The 17046-nt window shown below is 41.6% G+C and overlaps 1 protein-coding gene across 4 annotated transcripts in view; it reads right to left on the bottom strand.

Annotated features, from left to right (window-relative positions):
* Positions 1–8904: 8904 nt before the first annotated feature.
* Positions 8905–17046, bottom strand: part of LOC140738636 (anoctamin-2-like) — a 134193-nt gene continuing 126051 nt past the window's right edge. For all 4 annotated transcript variants that reach the window (XM_073066230.1, XM_073066232.1, XM_073066231.1 and 1 more), the window contains one exon: positions 8905–9712. In XM_073066230.1, coding sequence (XP_072922331.1) covers positions 9431–9712 — 282 coding nt within the window. In that variant the 3' untranslated portion in view covers positions 8905–9430. The remainder of the gene's footprint in view (positions 9713–17046) is intronic.

Genomic DNA, 17046 nt, shown 5'->3' with positions numbered 1-17046 from the left:
TCACTTCCATTAAGATTAGTATTGATACGAGATTTACTTTGATTGGCACTGTCACTCATAATGTTGCTGTTAGGCTCAATTTATCAAAAGACATTCCAATGCATTTAGTTTAACTTGGCTTCTTTCATCAACCTTCCTCAACACAGCCAAGGGCAGAGCTGATTATTGTACCCTCGAAAAGCCCTCTGTAAAGTAGGAGAGATCTCAAATTATAGAAACACTGTCACTAAATTTAAATCAGTTTGGACAAGCAGCTTTGCTCACTTTAGAATGAGGTTTTATTTCTAGCTGATGAAACCATTTAAGATTCTCTCTGGATTTGCTTCAATGGCATTGAAGTTTAAACTGCACTGTAATCACAAAATGAAAATGAGCTGACTCCCATTAATAAATCAGTTCAACCACTGATTTATTCTGAAGTCCACAGGTAGATTCAATTCCCAGATTGGCACATTTATTATAATTAATTTGGGTAAGTGCTTTTTGAAAAGAAGTCAGGTAAAACTCCTTCAACAATGGACCTTGGGTATCAATTCTAGTCTGATTATTTTCACACTCCCAATGTCATTCCTATTAAAAAGAACATTTAGCAATGCATTTTCGCAGTCTCTTCTAAATAAATCTTTACTAAATACAAAGAGGCAGATGCAGCTGCCTCAGTAATTTAGAAACAAACAAGCAGTTTTAGTACATGAACTTCTGTCATATCATTCAGCAATCCCAGATTCCTCACAAACATTGCAGGATTTATTTGTGTTTCATGATACATCATTCTGAAAATTGCTAGTCAGTCATAAGTAGACTTGTCATCATATTACATCACATGTTGAGAAAATTCAAGGGCTATTTTTATTCATGGTAAATAATTCTCAAGAAATACATTATCAGCAGAAAAGGATTGGTCGTCCTACATGAGGGGTATTGATAGGGTAAATGCAAGCAGACTTTTTCCACTGAGGTCGGGTGGGACGATATATCAGGCGTCAAGAATTAAGGGTGAAAGGTGAGAAGTTTAAGGGAAACCTGATGGAAAACTCAGTCACTCTGAGGGTCATGAGAGTGTGGAATGAGCTTGCAGCGCAAGTGGTGCATACGAGCTCGATATCAATACTTAAATGAAGTTTGGTTAGGTACATGGATGGTAGGCATATGGAGGGCTATGATCCCGGTCCAGTTCAATGGGAGTAGGCAGTTTAAATGGTTTTGGCATGAACTAGATGGGCCAAAGGGCTTGTCTTGTGCTGTACTTCTCTATGATTCTATGTAATATATTGCACTCATTCACTAAGATGTGACTGTCCATTGAAGTTTTCACATGGCAACTTGGAAAAGCAAGGAACAATTAGAATCGATGCTTTCAATCCATTACACTGATTATGTCACTGGGATAGTATTCCAAGGGTTTTAACTAGTAATCAAGAGAAAGTGAATTCACTCTCCGGGGAAGTTGGAAAATTCAAAAATAATGGGAAATACAGGGCTGTTATCTGTAAAGGTGAGCACAAAGTTGTTGATTGTAATTATAATCTGTTCACTAATGTCCAATGGGAAGGACATTTGGTGTCCATACTTGGTCTGGTCTATCCAATCCAAATCCGGTCCAATCAATGTGGTTCGACAAAAGTGTCCTCAAAGTGGCCAAGAATGGTTTTAATTACATAAAACTTCAAGGCTGTTTTAAAAATGAATTTTCCTAATGTTAAAAGAAACATTGCACCTGGCGTGGAGTTCAGTACATCGTGGGGGGAATCAGAGCTAAAACCCCAGTGGGTTATTAGGGTGGGTGCTCACTATTGTGCCCGGAAAGCACCAAACAAATCAGAACTGTTGCAAAATCCTTTTGGCAGTAATCTTCCTCACCTTAGAAACCACACCCAACTGATTACTGAGTATAATGATTGAATTTATTTTATTCTTTGAGCTGAACAGCGTTGTCCTCCCCTAAATGGCACAGAATAAAGCTACACCTTGTGCCTAGCCATCTTAGACAAAGTCACTCCTTCTCTTTTATAGTAGTATCTTCTTACTAAAGAGGAGAATAAAAATAAATTACATGACAGTACCCTTATAGAACAATAACTGTCATGCATCACGTTTGTCATAGCATGCTTAATTAATCTGAAATGTTAAGAAATATTGGCACCAAAATTGAACTGAATGGCAATGATTTCTGTAATCCTAAGAGATCTATACATAAATATGCAATCTTTCCATATCTACCCGATGGAAGAAATTAAAGAACAATCAGCTATCTTACAACTGTCTCCAGGCCATGCTGATTTAAAATCACTTAATAGATTTCTTTTCCTCATACTCTCTTTGGCATTCCTCAAAAACCTATATTATTCATTTGAAGACCACAGTTATAGTCTGAAGTACTCTGAAAACTTAATTACTATAAAGGAAATACACAGGACTGTAGACGCTGAGATCTGGAGCAAAAGATAAACAATCTGGTAGAAGAAAACAAAGGGCCAAATAGCCTCGATGGAGTGAGAGTAATAGTCAGCATTTAAGATTGATACCATGCATCAAAGTTCAAAGTTCACAGTAAATTTATTATCAAAGTGCATATATGTTTCCATATACAGCCGTGAGATTCATTTTCTTGCAGGCAAATTCAAAAAATCCATAATAGAGTATTAACCGTAATGGAATCAATGTAAGACTGCACCAACTTTGGCATTCAGCCAGTGTGAAAAAGACATCAAACTGTGCAAATACAAAAAGAAATAAATAATAATAGTAAATAAATAAGTAGTAAATTTTGAGAAAATGAGATGAAGAGTTCTTGAAAGTGAGTTCACAGGTTGTGGGAACATTTCAATGATGGGGCAAGTGAAGTTGAATGAAGATATCCCCTTTAGTTCAAGAGCCTGATGGCTGAAGGGTAATATCTGTTCCTGAACCTGGTGGTGTGAGTCCTGAGGCTCCTGTAGTGAGAAAAGAACATTACCTGGGTGGTGGAGGTCCCTGATGATGGAAGCTGTTTTCCTGCAACAACGCATTGTGTAGATGTGCTCAATGGTGGGGAGAGCTTTACCCATGATGGTCTAGACCGTATCCATTACTTTTTGTAGGATTTATCATTCAAGGGCATTGGTGTTTCCATACCAGGCTGTGATGTAGCTGGTCAAAATAGTTTCCATGACACATCTATAGAAGTTTTTCAATGTTTTAGATGTCATGGCGAATCTTTGCAAACTGCTTAGGAAGTTGAGGCACTACCGTACATATGCTGGGCCCAAGACTGGCCCTCTGAATTGATAACACTGAGGAACCTCTTCACCTCTGACCATTCGATAAGGATTAGCTCATGGACCTCTGGTTTCCTCCTCCTGAAGTTAATAATTGGCTCCTTGGCCTTGCTGACATTTAGTGAGCGGTTGTGGTTATTGGACTACTCAGACATATTTTCAATCTCCTTCCTCTATGCTGAATTTTCACCATCTTTGATCTGGCCTGTGACAATTGTGTTGTCAGCAAACTTGAATAGGGCATTGGAGGTATGCATAGCCATACAGTGTTAAGTATAAAGTGAGTAGAGCAGGGGGTTAAGCACATAGTACCTGTACTGATGGATATTGTGGAGGAGATGTTGTTGCCAATCCAAACTGACTGGTGTCTGCAAGTGAGGAAATCCAGGATCGAACTATACACGAATGTACTGAAGCCAAAGTCTTGAAGCTTATTGATTAGTTTAGAGGGGATGATAATCTTGAATGCTGAGCTGTAGTCAATAAAAAGCACCTTTTCTGTCCAGACATTCAAAGGTTGAGTGAAGAACCATTGAGATGGCATCAGCTATGGACCTTTTGCTCTGGCAGGCAAACCTAGAGCAGATCCAACTCGGTTCGTTTCTCAGATTGGAGTTGATATGTTTCATCAGTAACCTTTGAGAACACTTCGACACTGTGGATGTAGGTGGTACTGGCCGATAGTCATTGAGGCACTTATAAACACTGAAAGCTTAAAAACTGTCATTTTACACACTTTTAGAATTATAGGATTACATTCAATTGGTTTAAAATTGATCCTGCATACATTTGCATTTAGATTGTCAAAGATGTTTAATTTCTTTATAGAATCCGTTGTGCTTTAGTGCATTCTATTAAAAAGTAACGGAGCAGTGTGGTATTGGTTAACAGTTTATTTCAAGGTACCTCATTGTTGGATTTGCTTTTGAGAGGAATTTGAAAAGTCTAATAATATTTGATTTGGAGGAGAAATTGTGAAATGAAGTACACTTGAGGTGGAAGCACTTCCAACACTCTGTCACATATCCTGTACAATTTTGGAGGTCACCCGAACCTAGAACGAAGCATTTGATAATTCACATGAAATTACTGGTGAAGATAAATTGAAAATCAACACAAACACTAAAACTAGTAAGAAAAGAGAACTGTGCATAAACACTTAGAATTAACATTAGGATTTTTTTAACAACTGCAGGCGGTGGAAATCTGAAATGAAAACAGAGAATTCTGGAGTCACTCAGCAGGACAGGCAGTATCTGTGTTGAAACTTTTATTTTGAAGGAGAAGCAAAGGAAATGTTTTGAGTCAAAGAGGAGGCCTGACCTGCTGAATCTTTCCAGTATATTGTGCTTTTATTTTGTAATTCACAGTGCCAGTTGGTTGATGTGTGAAACAGACTGAAACTGGAGACAGCAGAATAATGGAAGGCAAGGCTATCTTGGGAGTAATAATTCATGGCTAATAATTTTTTGATGTGGCTCTATAGACTGGATTTCCTATTTTCACTCCTGTATGCTTTCATACATTTAAATGGCATATAAATACAAATTACTAAATATATTTGTTCCAGGCCAGAGTTTACGCAAAATGCTACTGGGCATTTTTCCATCGAAACTGTTCAATAAAAGCCAATTTTTATTTTCTCAACAATAATACATTGTACTGCTATCCAAAAGTCATGCATGCTTCATTGGCATATTCCTTCAGGGAGATGTCCCATTGTCTTGTGTAGCGAAGAGCACAGGAAATTTGCCTGGAAACAGATGCTGAAAAAAAAAAACATCCAGTCTGTGAATTAGAGCAAAGCTGAAAGTCATTTTTCATCACCACTGACATAACAAATCTCAAATGTCTTTCAGAGATACAGAGGTTCTACAAATGCTGGAAGTCTTGAACATCACACACAAAATGCTGGAGGAACTCAGCAGGCCAGGTAGCATCTATGGAGAGAAATAAACAGTCGATATTTCTGGCCGAGTTGCCTTTTCTGGCTTATTTCCTTGTTTAAGTCTCTTTTTTGAAGTATTAATATGCATGCAATCACACTCAGAGTTTGTTTCACTTCGGTCACTTTTTGGACTATCTTTAATCAGTACTATTGTTGCAAAATGGCATCCTTTTGGAGTTAACTATGACAGGAAAAATACTTGTATTGGTTTACAGTAAAGCACAAGTATTAATTTATTTCTCAGCATACGTTTTAATTAAATGGGTAAAATCTCAGAAAAATCTGAGCCACAAACTTGAAATAGTTTTTTATTCTGCTTTATTTCTAAGACTGTTTATCCTCCTCCCCAGATGCAGCCTAAATTGCTCAGTTCTTCCATTATTTTAGACCATAAGAGATAGGAGCAGAATTAGGCCATTTGGCCCATCGAATCTGCTCTGACATTCAATCATGGCTGATCCTTTTCTCCCCTCCACAACCCCACTCACCAGCCTTCTTCCTGTAAACTTTGATCCCATAACCTTTGATGTCGTGTCCAATCAAAAGAACTTATCAATCTCTGCCTTAAATATACCCGACGACTTGGCCTCCACAGCTGCCTGTGGTAATAAATTCCACAAATTCACCACCCTCTGGCTAAAGAAATTTCTCTGCATCTGTTTTAAAAGGACGTCCCTCTATCCTGAGGCTGTGTCTGATTGTCCTCATCTCTACCACCATGGGAAACATCCTTTCCATAACTACTCTGTCTAGGCCTTTCGACATTCGAAAGATTTCAATGAAATTATCCCTCATCCTTCTAAATTCCAGTGAGTACAGACCCAGAGCCATCAAACTTTCCTATGATAACCCTTTCATTACCAGAATCATCCCTGTGAACCTCCTCTGGACCCTCTCCAATGCCAACACATCTTTTCTTAGATGAGGAGCCCAAAACTGTTCACAGTACTCAAGATGAGGTCTCACCAGTGCCTTATAAAGCCTCAGCATCACATCCCTGCTCTTGTATTCAGGATCTCTTAAAATGAATGTTAACATTGAATTTGCCTTCCTCACCACCGACTCTACCTGCAAGTTAACCTTTAGGGTGTTCTGCACAAGGACTGCCAAGTCCCTTTGCTTCTCAGATTTTTGGATTTTCTCATTATTTTGTCAGTGTTCAACATTTGCAGCATCTGTAAAATCACTTGTGCTTACTATTCCTATTTCAGAGTGAACCTGAGATACTTGTCCTCGCAGGCATCCATGAAAAATCCCCAAAAATGAGCGACAGAAAAACGTAGGAAGACAAAAGCCCCTTCTCCCTCCTCCCCAGTGCAAGCAGCATCAAGCATCAAGACCTTCTCCCCTCTGCCTGCTTCAGCAAAAAGTGTCAGCGCCCCTTTTATGTGGACATGTTTATACATACCCTATTGATCGGTCATAGCCCTTGTAACCAGTTCACCACAAGCAGTAGCAGGTTATGATAAAGGAAGGGGTCTAAAGAGAGGTGGAAAGCGAGAGGGGATAAAGGAAGGGGTCTAAAGAGAGGTGGAAAGCGAGGAAAGGAAGAAGAAACAGAGACTTACTTTCTTGCTGAGTGAATCATGAAATCACTTCTATACTCACCAGCACATTTCTCCATTGCTCACCATCTGCCCGTGTTTGGACACAATGCAAGCATTAAAAAACAAATAAACAGTCGGACCGGAAGTATAAACCATATCGGATTACAAACAAATTGCAGTGAGTTACCCAAGTCCCCAAGTGTATTGTGGACCAGTACCAGTTGATTTGCAGTGGAGAATTCCTGATGGATATGCAGCATCTCATTGAACATTTCTGGTCAAGAAGGCCCAGACCCAGACTGCACAATCACAACATGAGCAGTAACAGAGGAACACACACAAAGTGCTGGAGGAAATCCAAGTGGCTGCCTCTTCGAGCTCATCTGTAGAAACAGCTTAAACTCCTCTCTTTAACGTCTCATTTTTTTTCCCTTTTCAAAGTGATTGGGGTTCTATCGAGGTCCTAATCTGCAAGTGGCACTCAAACTGTTTTTTTTTTACTGCGGATGAGTTCCTGTTCATGGAGCTCGCCGGCCGACATTCTCCAGGTCCGACTTGGAAGATGGCGCCTCCAGAAGGAGGCTCTGTGGACAACCGATTCCAGGCCGGTGTTGCTGACCAAGGCTTCGCGAGGAGCGGGAACATCAGGATTTTCGCCGCGGTGGATGTATGGACAGAGATCTCTGCTGTCAAGCAAATCGCACTTCCTCATTCTTCCAACGGTGGGAAGAGTTTGCTGCTGATCCTTGAGCCGGGAATCTCGGAATAAAAAAAAGCAAAGCGGCAGAGTGTAATATCGTAACAGTCATTGTCAGCCCCCCCCCCACCTTTTTGCTGTGAAATGGGTGATATCTCTCTGACCCTTGTCAGTAAGAGAAAGAGCCTGTGGCATGTTGAACTGTTCGGTAAACAATCGTTACCATGGTAATGACCGTGGTAAACAACCATGACTGCAGATCACGGTCTCTCTTTGGGTGCTTTGCCGTTCCTTGGTGACTGGTGGGGGTCTGGCTCTTTTTGCTGAACCGGGTGGGAGGGAGGTTGACCTGTTGTTGTTTGCTGCTGCTTGTGCGGGAGTGGGGGGGGGGGGGGGGCTTTCGGGTTCTAATATCTTTCTGTCGTTCATTCTTTAGGGGCCCTCCTGTTTTTCATGGACGTCTGCGAAGACAAGTATTTCTGCTTGCATACTGTATACATTCACTTATAGTAAACAGAACCATTTGAATTCAGAAGGTCCAGCAGCATCCACGGAAATAAATAAACAGCCGACGTTTTGGGCTAAGACCTTCTTCAGGATAATGGAACAACAGTCTGCGCTGGTGGCCAAGGACTCTGGCGAAGCAGCAGTAGAAATGGTTGCTGTCGTCCTCTGACAGTTCATCAGAATTTTACTTCATGGTGGCACCATTTTTCCTGGGTAGTTCTAAGCAATACAAGTAGGGAAGATGGGTGGACTCCATTGGAATCTGTAAGGCCATTTGAGCATAATGGCAGTTTTCTGAACTTGTGTCATCTAGCTGTAAAAAAAACTACAAAAGAAATCTCTGTGATACAGGATATTGTTTCTGCAATTTACCAGATTCTGTAGTATCTCTCCAGGCTGGCATGGGAATGCTCCAGGACTGGGCCTGCACTCTCCCATGCTCTGAAATTTGCAGCCATTTGCACATGCACCAAGCACTGCACTGTTCACGCCCTGCAAACTACTCCTACAAATGCACTCCATGTGACATTTCTACCGTAGAACACAAGTGTGAACCAGAGTGGGGAGGGGGGATTAGGAGGGAAATTGGTTGCTGGAACTTACAATATTGGACTATTAGACTAAATGCAACTGCCTTTTTTTCTCAGATTTACTTGCATGATAACATTCTCATAGGAAGTTGCAGGGAAATGGAGTACAGGTGAATAAACTAATCAGTTATAATTGATTGCCCCCTGGCAAAAATTAAGGGCTAAGTTTATGAAATGATATTCCCACTGTGGAACCTAGCCTGGGGACCTGAGTCCATGTGATGCCCAGATAGGGATGGAATTGGTCACAAAATTTGGTAGATATGCTCCTCGTAGCCAAGATTCCAAGTTAAGGTTGTGACTTTTTATTTTCGCTTTTCACTTCATACAGCTGGTTTGAAGAAGAAAAGCAAACTAATTTGAAATAAGAGGTTTATTTTATCCACAGTAGGCATTTTTGGGCAGGCATATGAAACAGCTGCCTTGGTTACGATCCAAAGAACCATTGTAAACTGTATATTGTCTATTTAAAACTCTTTTTTTAAAACACAAACAGCAATTTACTTATTATTTTAATGATGAACTTTACATGATTGCAAACATTTAAATACATCAAATGACTGATCTCAACAACTAACCCTAATAGGCTCAAACTTATCAAGTTCCCCTTAGGTCCCTTTCTGACTTCGCAGTCAAGTTAAATGACAGCCATCTGTTTACGCTGATACCTTCCTATTATTTTTCAATAAGTTCTTACACACAAAGTTGTGTACTTGTTCTGTCAAGCTGCAATCTTGCTTTTCTTGTGGTCCATACACATCACCATGATTTTCTGGGTAAGAACATTGTAGTTGCAGCTTATCTCAGATAGCAAACTTTCTCGTGTTCCCCCTAATGTCACAATGTCAAGTGCACACGGGTTAGTCCACTGAATCACTGTAGGCTCAGACATCAGTGTGCCTTAGGCTATATGATGTCAACTTGCATGGCTGACTCCTGTCGGGTTGGGAGAAGCTGGCCGCTCGAGCCTTTCGAACGTCACTGCTAGGTTTTTGCTTCTGCCTGTCCCGTACCAAGAAACTCTCAATTAGATTAATTTTCTCCCGCTCTTCCTTCAGGAACACATCGACGAGAAGAGTCTTCTCCCTTTTCATGCGTACGCTGATGTCCTTGGGAATATCGGGGATCAGCCAGTGAAGAACGTCACTTAAAAACATCACCAGGTTCTGAAATTCAAGAAAGAGAGCACTGGGTGATTAGAGGGTTCACTTGTGACAGCCTCACATTTCCCCTCAGTGCCCTCCAGGGTGTAAAGTATGGGTAGGGGAAAAAGTCAGTCTTAATCTGTGTTCAGCAGGGGGTAAATTACCGACAACATATACTGTAATCTCAGAGAGAAGAGTCCCAGTGCATTGAAGACAGTCCTGTGCTCTTTGAAAGAGATGCCACAAAAACACAAGATAATAGTTACTCCAGCCTGTCCCAACATTCAGTATGATTATGATGGATCTATGCCGGGCCTCTTCTCTGCTAGTTCCACACAGCCCTCAGTTCCCTGATCTTTGGAAAAAAAAATAACTGCTCCCCTCTTTAAATACTCCCAATGATTTAGGCTCCACCATACTCTGAGACAGAGAACTCCAAAGATTCCCCACTCTCTGTAAGAACAAATACTTCAGTTTTAAATGACCATTCCCTAATCTTATAACTACGTCATGCTATTCAAGACTCCTACTAACGGAAGCACCCTCCAGTTAGGATGGTACTGAGTTGCAGTCTCTATCGAGGTCATGGCTCAGACTTAGTTGACGTTTAAGTTCATAGAGGTGGTTTAGGGGTCAGAAAGGTGAGTTAGGGTTTAGGACAGGGATGTGGAGGGGTTAGAGGTTAGGCTGCTGTTCCATGCTCTGCATTTGATGGCGCTGGTGCTGCTGCAACTTATTTTCTGCTACCTATCTATTTAATACTGTTTTTCTATTACTGTCTTGTTTTTATCTATCACTTTATTTAATTGCCTGAAAGGAAGCCAAACAGAGTTTCATTGTATCTGTGTATAATGACAATAAAGATCATTCATTCATTCATTCATTTGAACAGAATGATGCGGATGGGTGATGAAGGACATCTGGAGTCTGGGCCTCCACTCCACTCTTGAAGACCTATGATGTGGACAAGGGCCAAAGGACATCCGGAGTCTAGACCTCCTCTCTGTCCTCAAAAGCCAGAGGTATGGGCGTGTGATGAACGACAGCTGCAGACGTTGTGTTGGCAAGTGCTGTGGACGAGGAAATGGTGGCTCACTGGGTCAGCAAGTCCCCCAGGTCATGGGTCCCAGGATGAGATATCCATGTGACTAGGAGACAGGAGATTCACCGACCCACTAGCTATACAAGTCAGTGAGTCCGGAGTTTGAGGCCAGGAGTTGGGGTTCTGTTTTTTGAGATTGATACCAAAGATCAAAGCCTGAAGATCGCTGGGAAGTCCATAAGTCAAAGCCCAATATCAGAAGCCCTGGATCAAAGATTTTGAAAGTCCACTGGGGAAGTCGAAGGTCCAATTGTCTGCAAATCCCTGGGTCTACTGGAAGCTGGCGGCCCAGAGGCCTACCCAAGTTTGGAGGACTATCTGTGTGTGCAGCTGATGTGTGGGTGGCTGGGAGGGAGGAAATGTTTTGTTTTTCTGTTGTGCTGTTGCTCGCTATGTTCTGTCTTGTTGTGTTCTCTGTTGTTCTGCTGAGCATTGAAACAATTCTAGGTTGGCACTGGAATGTATGGCAGCACTTGCAGGCTGCCCCAGCATATCTTTGGATTTTGTTGGTTTGTAACACAAATGATACATTTCACTGTATGTTTCGATGCACATGTGGTAAATACATGAATCTGAATCTCAACATCTATCCAATCAGTCTAATTCCTGATCCCTCCTCATAACAATGCAATCAATGTCCCTTTTCAAGGATATAACTTTGGATGTTAGTAGTGAATATGTCTGCACCAACATTAGTTCCCCTCTGATTGTTATGCCAACTGTATCCCTTAGTTACTGATTATCTTACTGGTGGAAGCATTTGTTTTAAAGTTTATCAAAGTCCTCCAGATCTTTCAGCACCTTTATTGCACATAACCTGACCTGTTCACATTCAAAGCTGCAGTCCTTTATTTCTTCAAAATTACACTTATTCTCCTTTCTAGGTCTTGGCATCTTTCTTATAATGCAACATTCAAAACAACAATACTGTCCCACTTTCTTACACATTTGCTCTGATTTTCCTGAGTGGGGGCTGCTGCTCATGTTGCCTGCCTGCATTTCCTAGTTTGTGTTTCTGGATTTGGAAGACTAGTCCTGTTGGTGGAGATGGTCCTAGAACCCAGAGGCCATTCATTAGCAGTGATGAATCCTGAGTGAGATAACTGGGTAACTAAGATGGTGAAAGAGACTGCTGCCCACAACATGCACCTGTTCAAAGTCGACAAAAAATAAAACCAGCTCCAACCTCATCCCTAGCTCTGTAGTACACCATAGCTCTCAAAAGTCTTGACTCTTTTACAGGTGGATGTAAGACATTCCAGTATTGATATCCATGTGAATATGAGACACGAGACCCACTGGCATTATTTCAAAGAACAGTGCTAAGTGGTTTGGAATAACTTATTTGATTGTTCAACTCGAGTCTGAGGAGTTAGAAAACAACCATACAATCAAAGCAGTGGTTCCAGATCAAAATTCATTCATTGTAACTTTTTAAAAGATCAAAAACACTGTGGTACTTTGCTTTAGGGAACTTTATTTTGTGCCTTGTGGTGCTGAGTGGTTTGCAGTCATTTAGTTGACTGTGCAACTTAGCTCTGAGAAGTTAGATCTACATACAAATATTCACTAAATCATTATCACTTTAATGTGGAGGAATAGGCTGCATCAATACTTAAATTACAACTCCTCTGAGAGGCACGATGGTGCTTTAGTCATGTATAACTAGGAGAGAAAATGTAGTAACTTTTTATTTTGTTTCAGCACATGTATCCAGGCTGTGATGTAACCAGTCAGGATGCTCTCCATTGTACATCTATAGCAGTTAGTGAAAGTTTTCGGTGATATGCTGAATCTGCAGAAGAAAGTAAAGGCACTGTAGTGTTTTCTTTGTAATGGGACTACATACTAGTCTCAGGGTAGATCTTTTATTTTATTGAGATACAGCACGGTCTACACTTTTACAAATCTTCAAGCTGCCCTACCTAGCAATTTCCCCAATTTAACTGTTGCCTAATCATGGGACAATTTACAATCACCAGTTAACCTACCAATCAGTACGTCTTTTGACTGTGGGAGGAAACTGGAGCACCCAGAGGAAACCTACATAGTCACAGGGAGAACAGGCAGCGGCGGGAATTGAGTCACTGGTATGTAGTGTGTTGTGCTAATCACTACACTTCCACGTGGCCCCATATCTTCTGATACAATAACACCAAGGACCCTCTCCACCTCTGATCCCCAAATGAAAACTGGCTCATGGACCTCTGGTTTCTTCCTCCTGTAATCAATAATCAGTTTAAAAACACCTACAGCACAATACAGGCCCTTCGGCCCACAGTTCTTTGATTTTGCTGATATTGAGTGAGAGGTTGTTGTTGTGACACCATTCAGCCAGATTTTCAAACTCAGGCTTCACCGCTATGAACCAGTGCTATCCATTCCCAGAGAGGGTACTACTGAGGAAATGGGTTACATAAACAGCGATTACCAATAGTGGGCTTGACATAGATAAAGGGTTCAGATGCTTTGGGGAAGCCACTTAGGCTGATAATCATATGACCAAAATCAAACATCTTGGCTTTAGTTTCACTCAGTCCTTTGATTTCTGTAGATTTGGACCACACATTGTCTTTATTTGTCAATGCACAGTTCCAAGCTTCCATCGGCAGATTAGCACTGGCAAGGAAATGTTAATGCACTCGTATTACTGATCTGGGTTTACTGCATCACAGCAGTCATCAGGGTCTGTCGCGTCACATGTAGCTACAGATGTGGATTTTCTTGTCATCAGGTTCTCAAGATCCTGGGTTCAATACTCTCTCAATAAACTTGAGCACTAATAATCTAGGCTATGGTGTGCATGCAGCCCAGCTAGCATTGTAAAAGACATTTTTTTAATTAAATGGAGACATGGGAAGCAACTTATGTGGTTGCCATACGCATAGCTCAGACTGCTGTAAATCTGATCCACTATGTTAAGTCGTTTGGGTTGATACTGCAGTGTAGTAGAGGTAGCAATGTACTACTAGGACTGCTGCCTCTAAAGAACTTGTGACATAAATTCAAAGAGATTTCACTTATGTAAGGCACATTGAAAGTGGCCCGTGGCCAAGGGAGAAGGACTAAACTAAATCAAAGATTAGGGTAAGCAGTAAGCTTCCCGATGAAATGGTCCATGAAAGGAGCCGAGATTAAGTAAGGAAAACAGATGGGATTTCTTTTTTTTTGTTTTCATTTTATCCTATTGGATAATCAAATCCAATATACCGATATATCAATCGGTGTATAGGAGGGATATTGAAAATCTGGCTGAATGGTGTCACAACAACAACCTCTCACTCAATATCAGCAAAATCAAAGAACTGTGGGCCGAAGGGCCTGTATTGTGCTGTAGGTGTTTTTAAACTGATTATTGATTACAGGAGGAAGAAACCAGAGGTCCATGAGCCAGTTTTCATTTGGGGATCAGAGGTGGAGAGGGTCCTTGGTGTTATTGTATCAGAAGATATGGGGCCACGTGGAAGTGTAGTGATTAGCACAACACACTACATACCAGTGACTCAATTCCCGCCGCTGCCTGTTCTCCTTGTGACTATGTAGGTTTCCTCTGGGTGCTCCAGTTTCCTCCCACAGTCAAAAGACGTACTGATTGGTAGGTTAACTGGTGATTGTAAATTGTCCTATGATTAGGCAACAGTTAAATTGGGGAAATTGCTAGGTAGGGCAGCTTGAAGATTTGTAAAAGTGTAGACCGTGCTGTATCTCAATTAAATAAAAGATCTACCCTGAGACTAGTATGTAGTCCCATTACAAAGAAAACACTACAGTGCCTTTACTTTCTTCTGCAGATTCAGCATATCACCTAAAACTTTCACTAACTGCTATAGATGTACAATGGAGAGCATCCTGACTGGTTACATCACAGCCTGCTATGGCAATAATGCACAAAACTGGAAAAGCCTACTAAAAGTAAGGGGCACAGCCCAGCACTTCATCGGCAAAGCCCTCCCCACCATTGAACACACCCTTATTACCCTTAAACCATAAGGGCTCCTGAACCAGTGTGGATAATTTCACTCATCTCCACTCAGAACTGATTCCACAACTCATTTTCAATGACTCCATGACTCATGCTCTTAGTTTAATCTATCTATCTGTATATCTTCTTCTGCACTTTGGTTGTTTGTGTCATGGTCCCTTCTGACAATCGCCCACCTGGCTATTTACCTCAGGAATTGGGCCTCAATCACCTCGTTTAGTTTCCAATCATTCCCAGCTTCCACTAATTACACACACCTGCTTTCCATCAGCAAATGCAGTATAAAAACCCTGTGACCACAACAAGGTGCTGCCAGTTCATTGGTTAACTCTGGTAAGAGTGACCTTGTTTCATGGTTCTTAGGACTGCCAGGTCTAGGTAAAGCATTGCTCCTGGATACTGACTCCATACTTGCTGTGTTAATAATGCCTCCTGACTCTGCCTCCACGCCTGTGTTCCGCACTTGGGTTTGTTCTACTGCCACACCCTTGCAACAGTTTGTCAGTCTTTGTGTGTAGTTCTCATTAATTCTATTGTATTTCTGTGTCCTACTTGGAATGCTTACAAGAAAATGAACCTGAAGGTACTTTATAGTACTTTTAGGTAAAGTCATGGTACTTTATATTGAACGTTGAACATTGACCATGCATACTAATCCTATTTTGTTATCAATCGTATTTTGTTATTCCCATAATCCTATCTAAACCTGCAAGATCCAGCCAGTTGCCTACCCAAATGCAATTGATAGTGGCCGATTAACCTACCAGCTGAATGTATGTGGGAGGTGGAGGGAGACTTCAGCAGCCAGAGGAAACCATGCAGTAATGGAATAAAGATGTAAGTTTCATATAAACTGCACCAGAGGTCAGGGTTAAAATTGGTTCTCTTAAAATGCAACTCGATTATGAGAAAATCTGCAGATGCTGGAACTCCAAAGCAACACTCACAAAATGCTGGAGGAACTCAGCAGGGCAGGCAGCATCCATAGAAAAAGAGAAAGCAGTTGACATTTCAGGCCAAGACACTTTATCAGGATTGGAAGAAAAGATGAGAAGACAGAGCAAGATGATGGTGGAAGGAGAGGAAGAAGTACAGGGTGGTAGGTGATAGATGAAACTGGGGGTGGTAGGGAGGGGGTGAGGGATGAAGTAAAGGGCTGGGGATTGTTTGGTGGAAAAGATGAAGGACTGGAGAAGGGTGAAGTGTATACGGTAGCTCTATTAGCTGAGCTGCCCCATAATTCTAAAAACATTAAAGGAGATATAGTTAAGAAACAATGGTACCCACCTTATCCTTTCCTTTCATCCCCGCAGTACCATAATCCCCAAAACTCGATTGTGAATAAATCCCCAAGCATATCATGAAGGATCACACCCACCATGCTTAAGGGCTGTTTGTCCCACTCCCATCAGAGAGGAGGCTACACAGATTTTACGCCAGGACCAGAAGACTTGGAAACTTCCACAAAGCCATCAGGCTATCAACAGCTCCACCATTAACTCACCCCACCACTACCACATACACATCACCTAGCACTGCATTATGTATATATCATCAGTGCAGCAGTCTTGAGCCTCAGGACTGGGTGTGTCTGCACCATGTTTTCTGGCATTCCAAGTTACAGACCAGGAAATTCAGGATTGATATGTCCATGTGAAAGTTTGTCTGCTAAATTCTAGCAACTCTACAGTATATGGAACTGCTGGCTGAACCTGGGAAAATGCTGACCTAGATGTGGCATTAGCTGCTTGAGAAGGTATAAAGCATTGGTCAAGAGAGAGTGCAGACAGAGCAGACTGTGAGATTGCCAACAGGTATTTATGTACATCTAGGTATTCAGAATGAGAGCTCAAGAAGTGACCCAAAATACACCCAAAGTGCTGGAGGAGCTCAGCAGGTCAGACTTCTATGGCAAGCAATGTTTTAGGCTGAGACCCTTCAACAGGACTGGAAAAAAAGAGATTAGAAGTCAGAATAAAAAGGTGGGGGGGGGGGAAGTAGTGGAATTTCAAGAAATTGACGTTAAGGTCACACAGGTCGGAGGAGCACCACCTTACATTCTGTCTGGGTAGCCTCCAACCTGATGGCATGAACATTGATTCCTCGAACTTCAGGTAATTACCCCCCCCCCCCACCCCCCACTTCTACTTTAGCATTCCCCATTCCTATTTCCCTTTCTCACCTAATCTCCTTATCTGCCCATCGCCTCCCTCAGGTGCTCCTCCCCCTTCCCTTTCTCCCATGGCCTTCTGTCCTCTCCTAACAGATTTC

Source organism: Hemitrygon akajei, chromosome 14 (genome assembly GCF_048418815.1).
Source record: "Hemitrygon akajei chromosome 14, sHemAka1.3, whole genome shotgun sequence".
In the NCBI taxonomy this organism is placed as follows: Eukaryota; Metazoa; Chordata; class Chondrichthyes; order Myliobatiformes; family Dasyatidae; genus Hemitrygon; species Hemitrygon akajei.
Note: the sequence above shows the minus strand (reverse complement) of the source record. Positions and strands in the feature narration are given on the sequence as shown.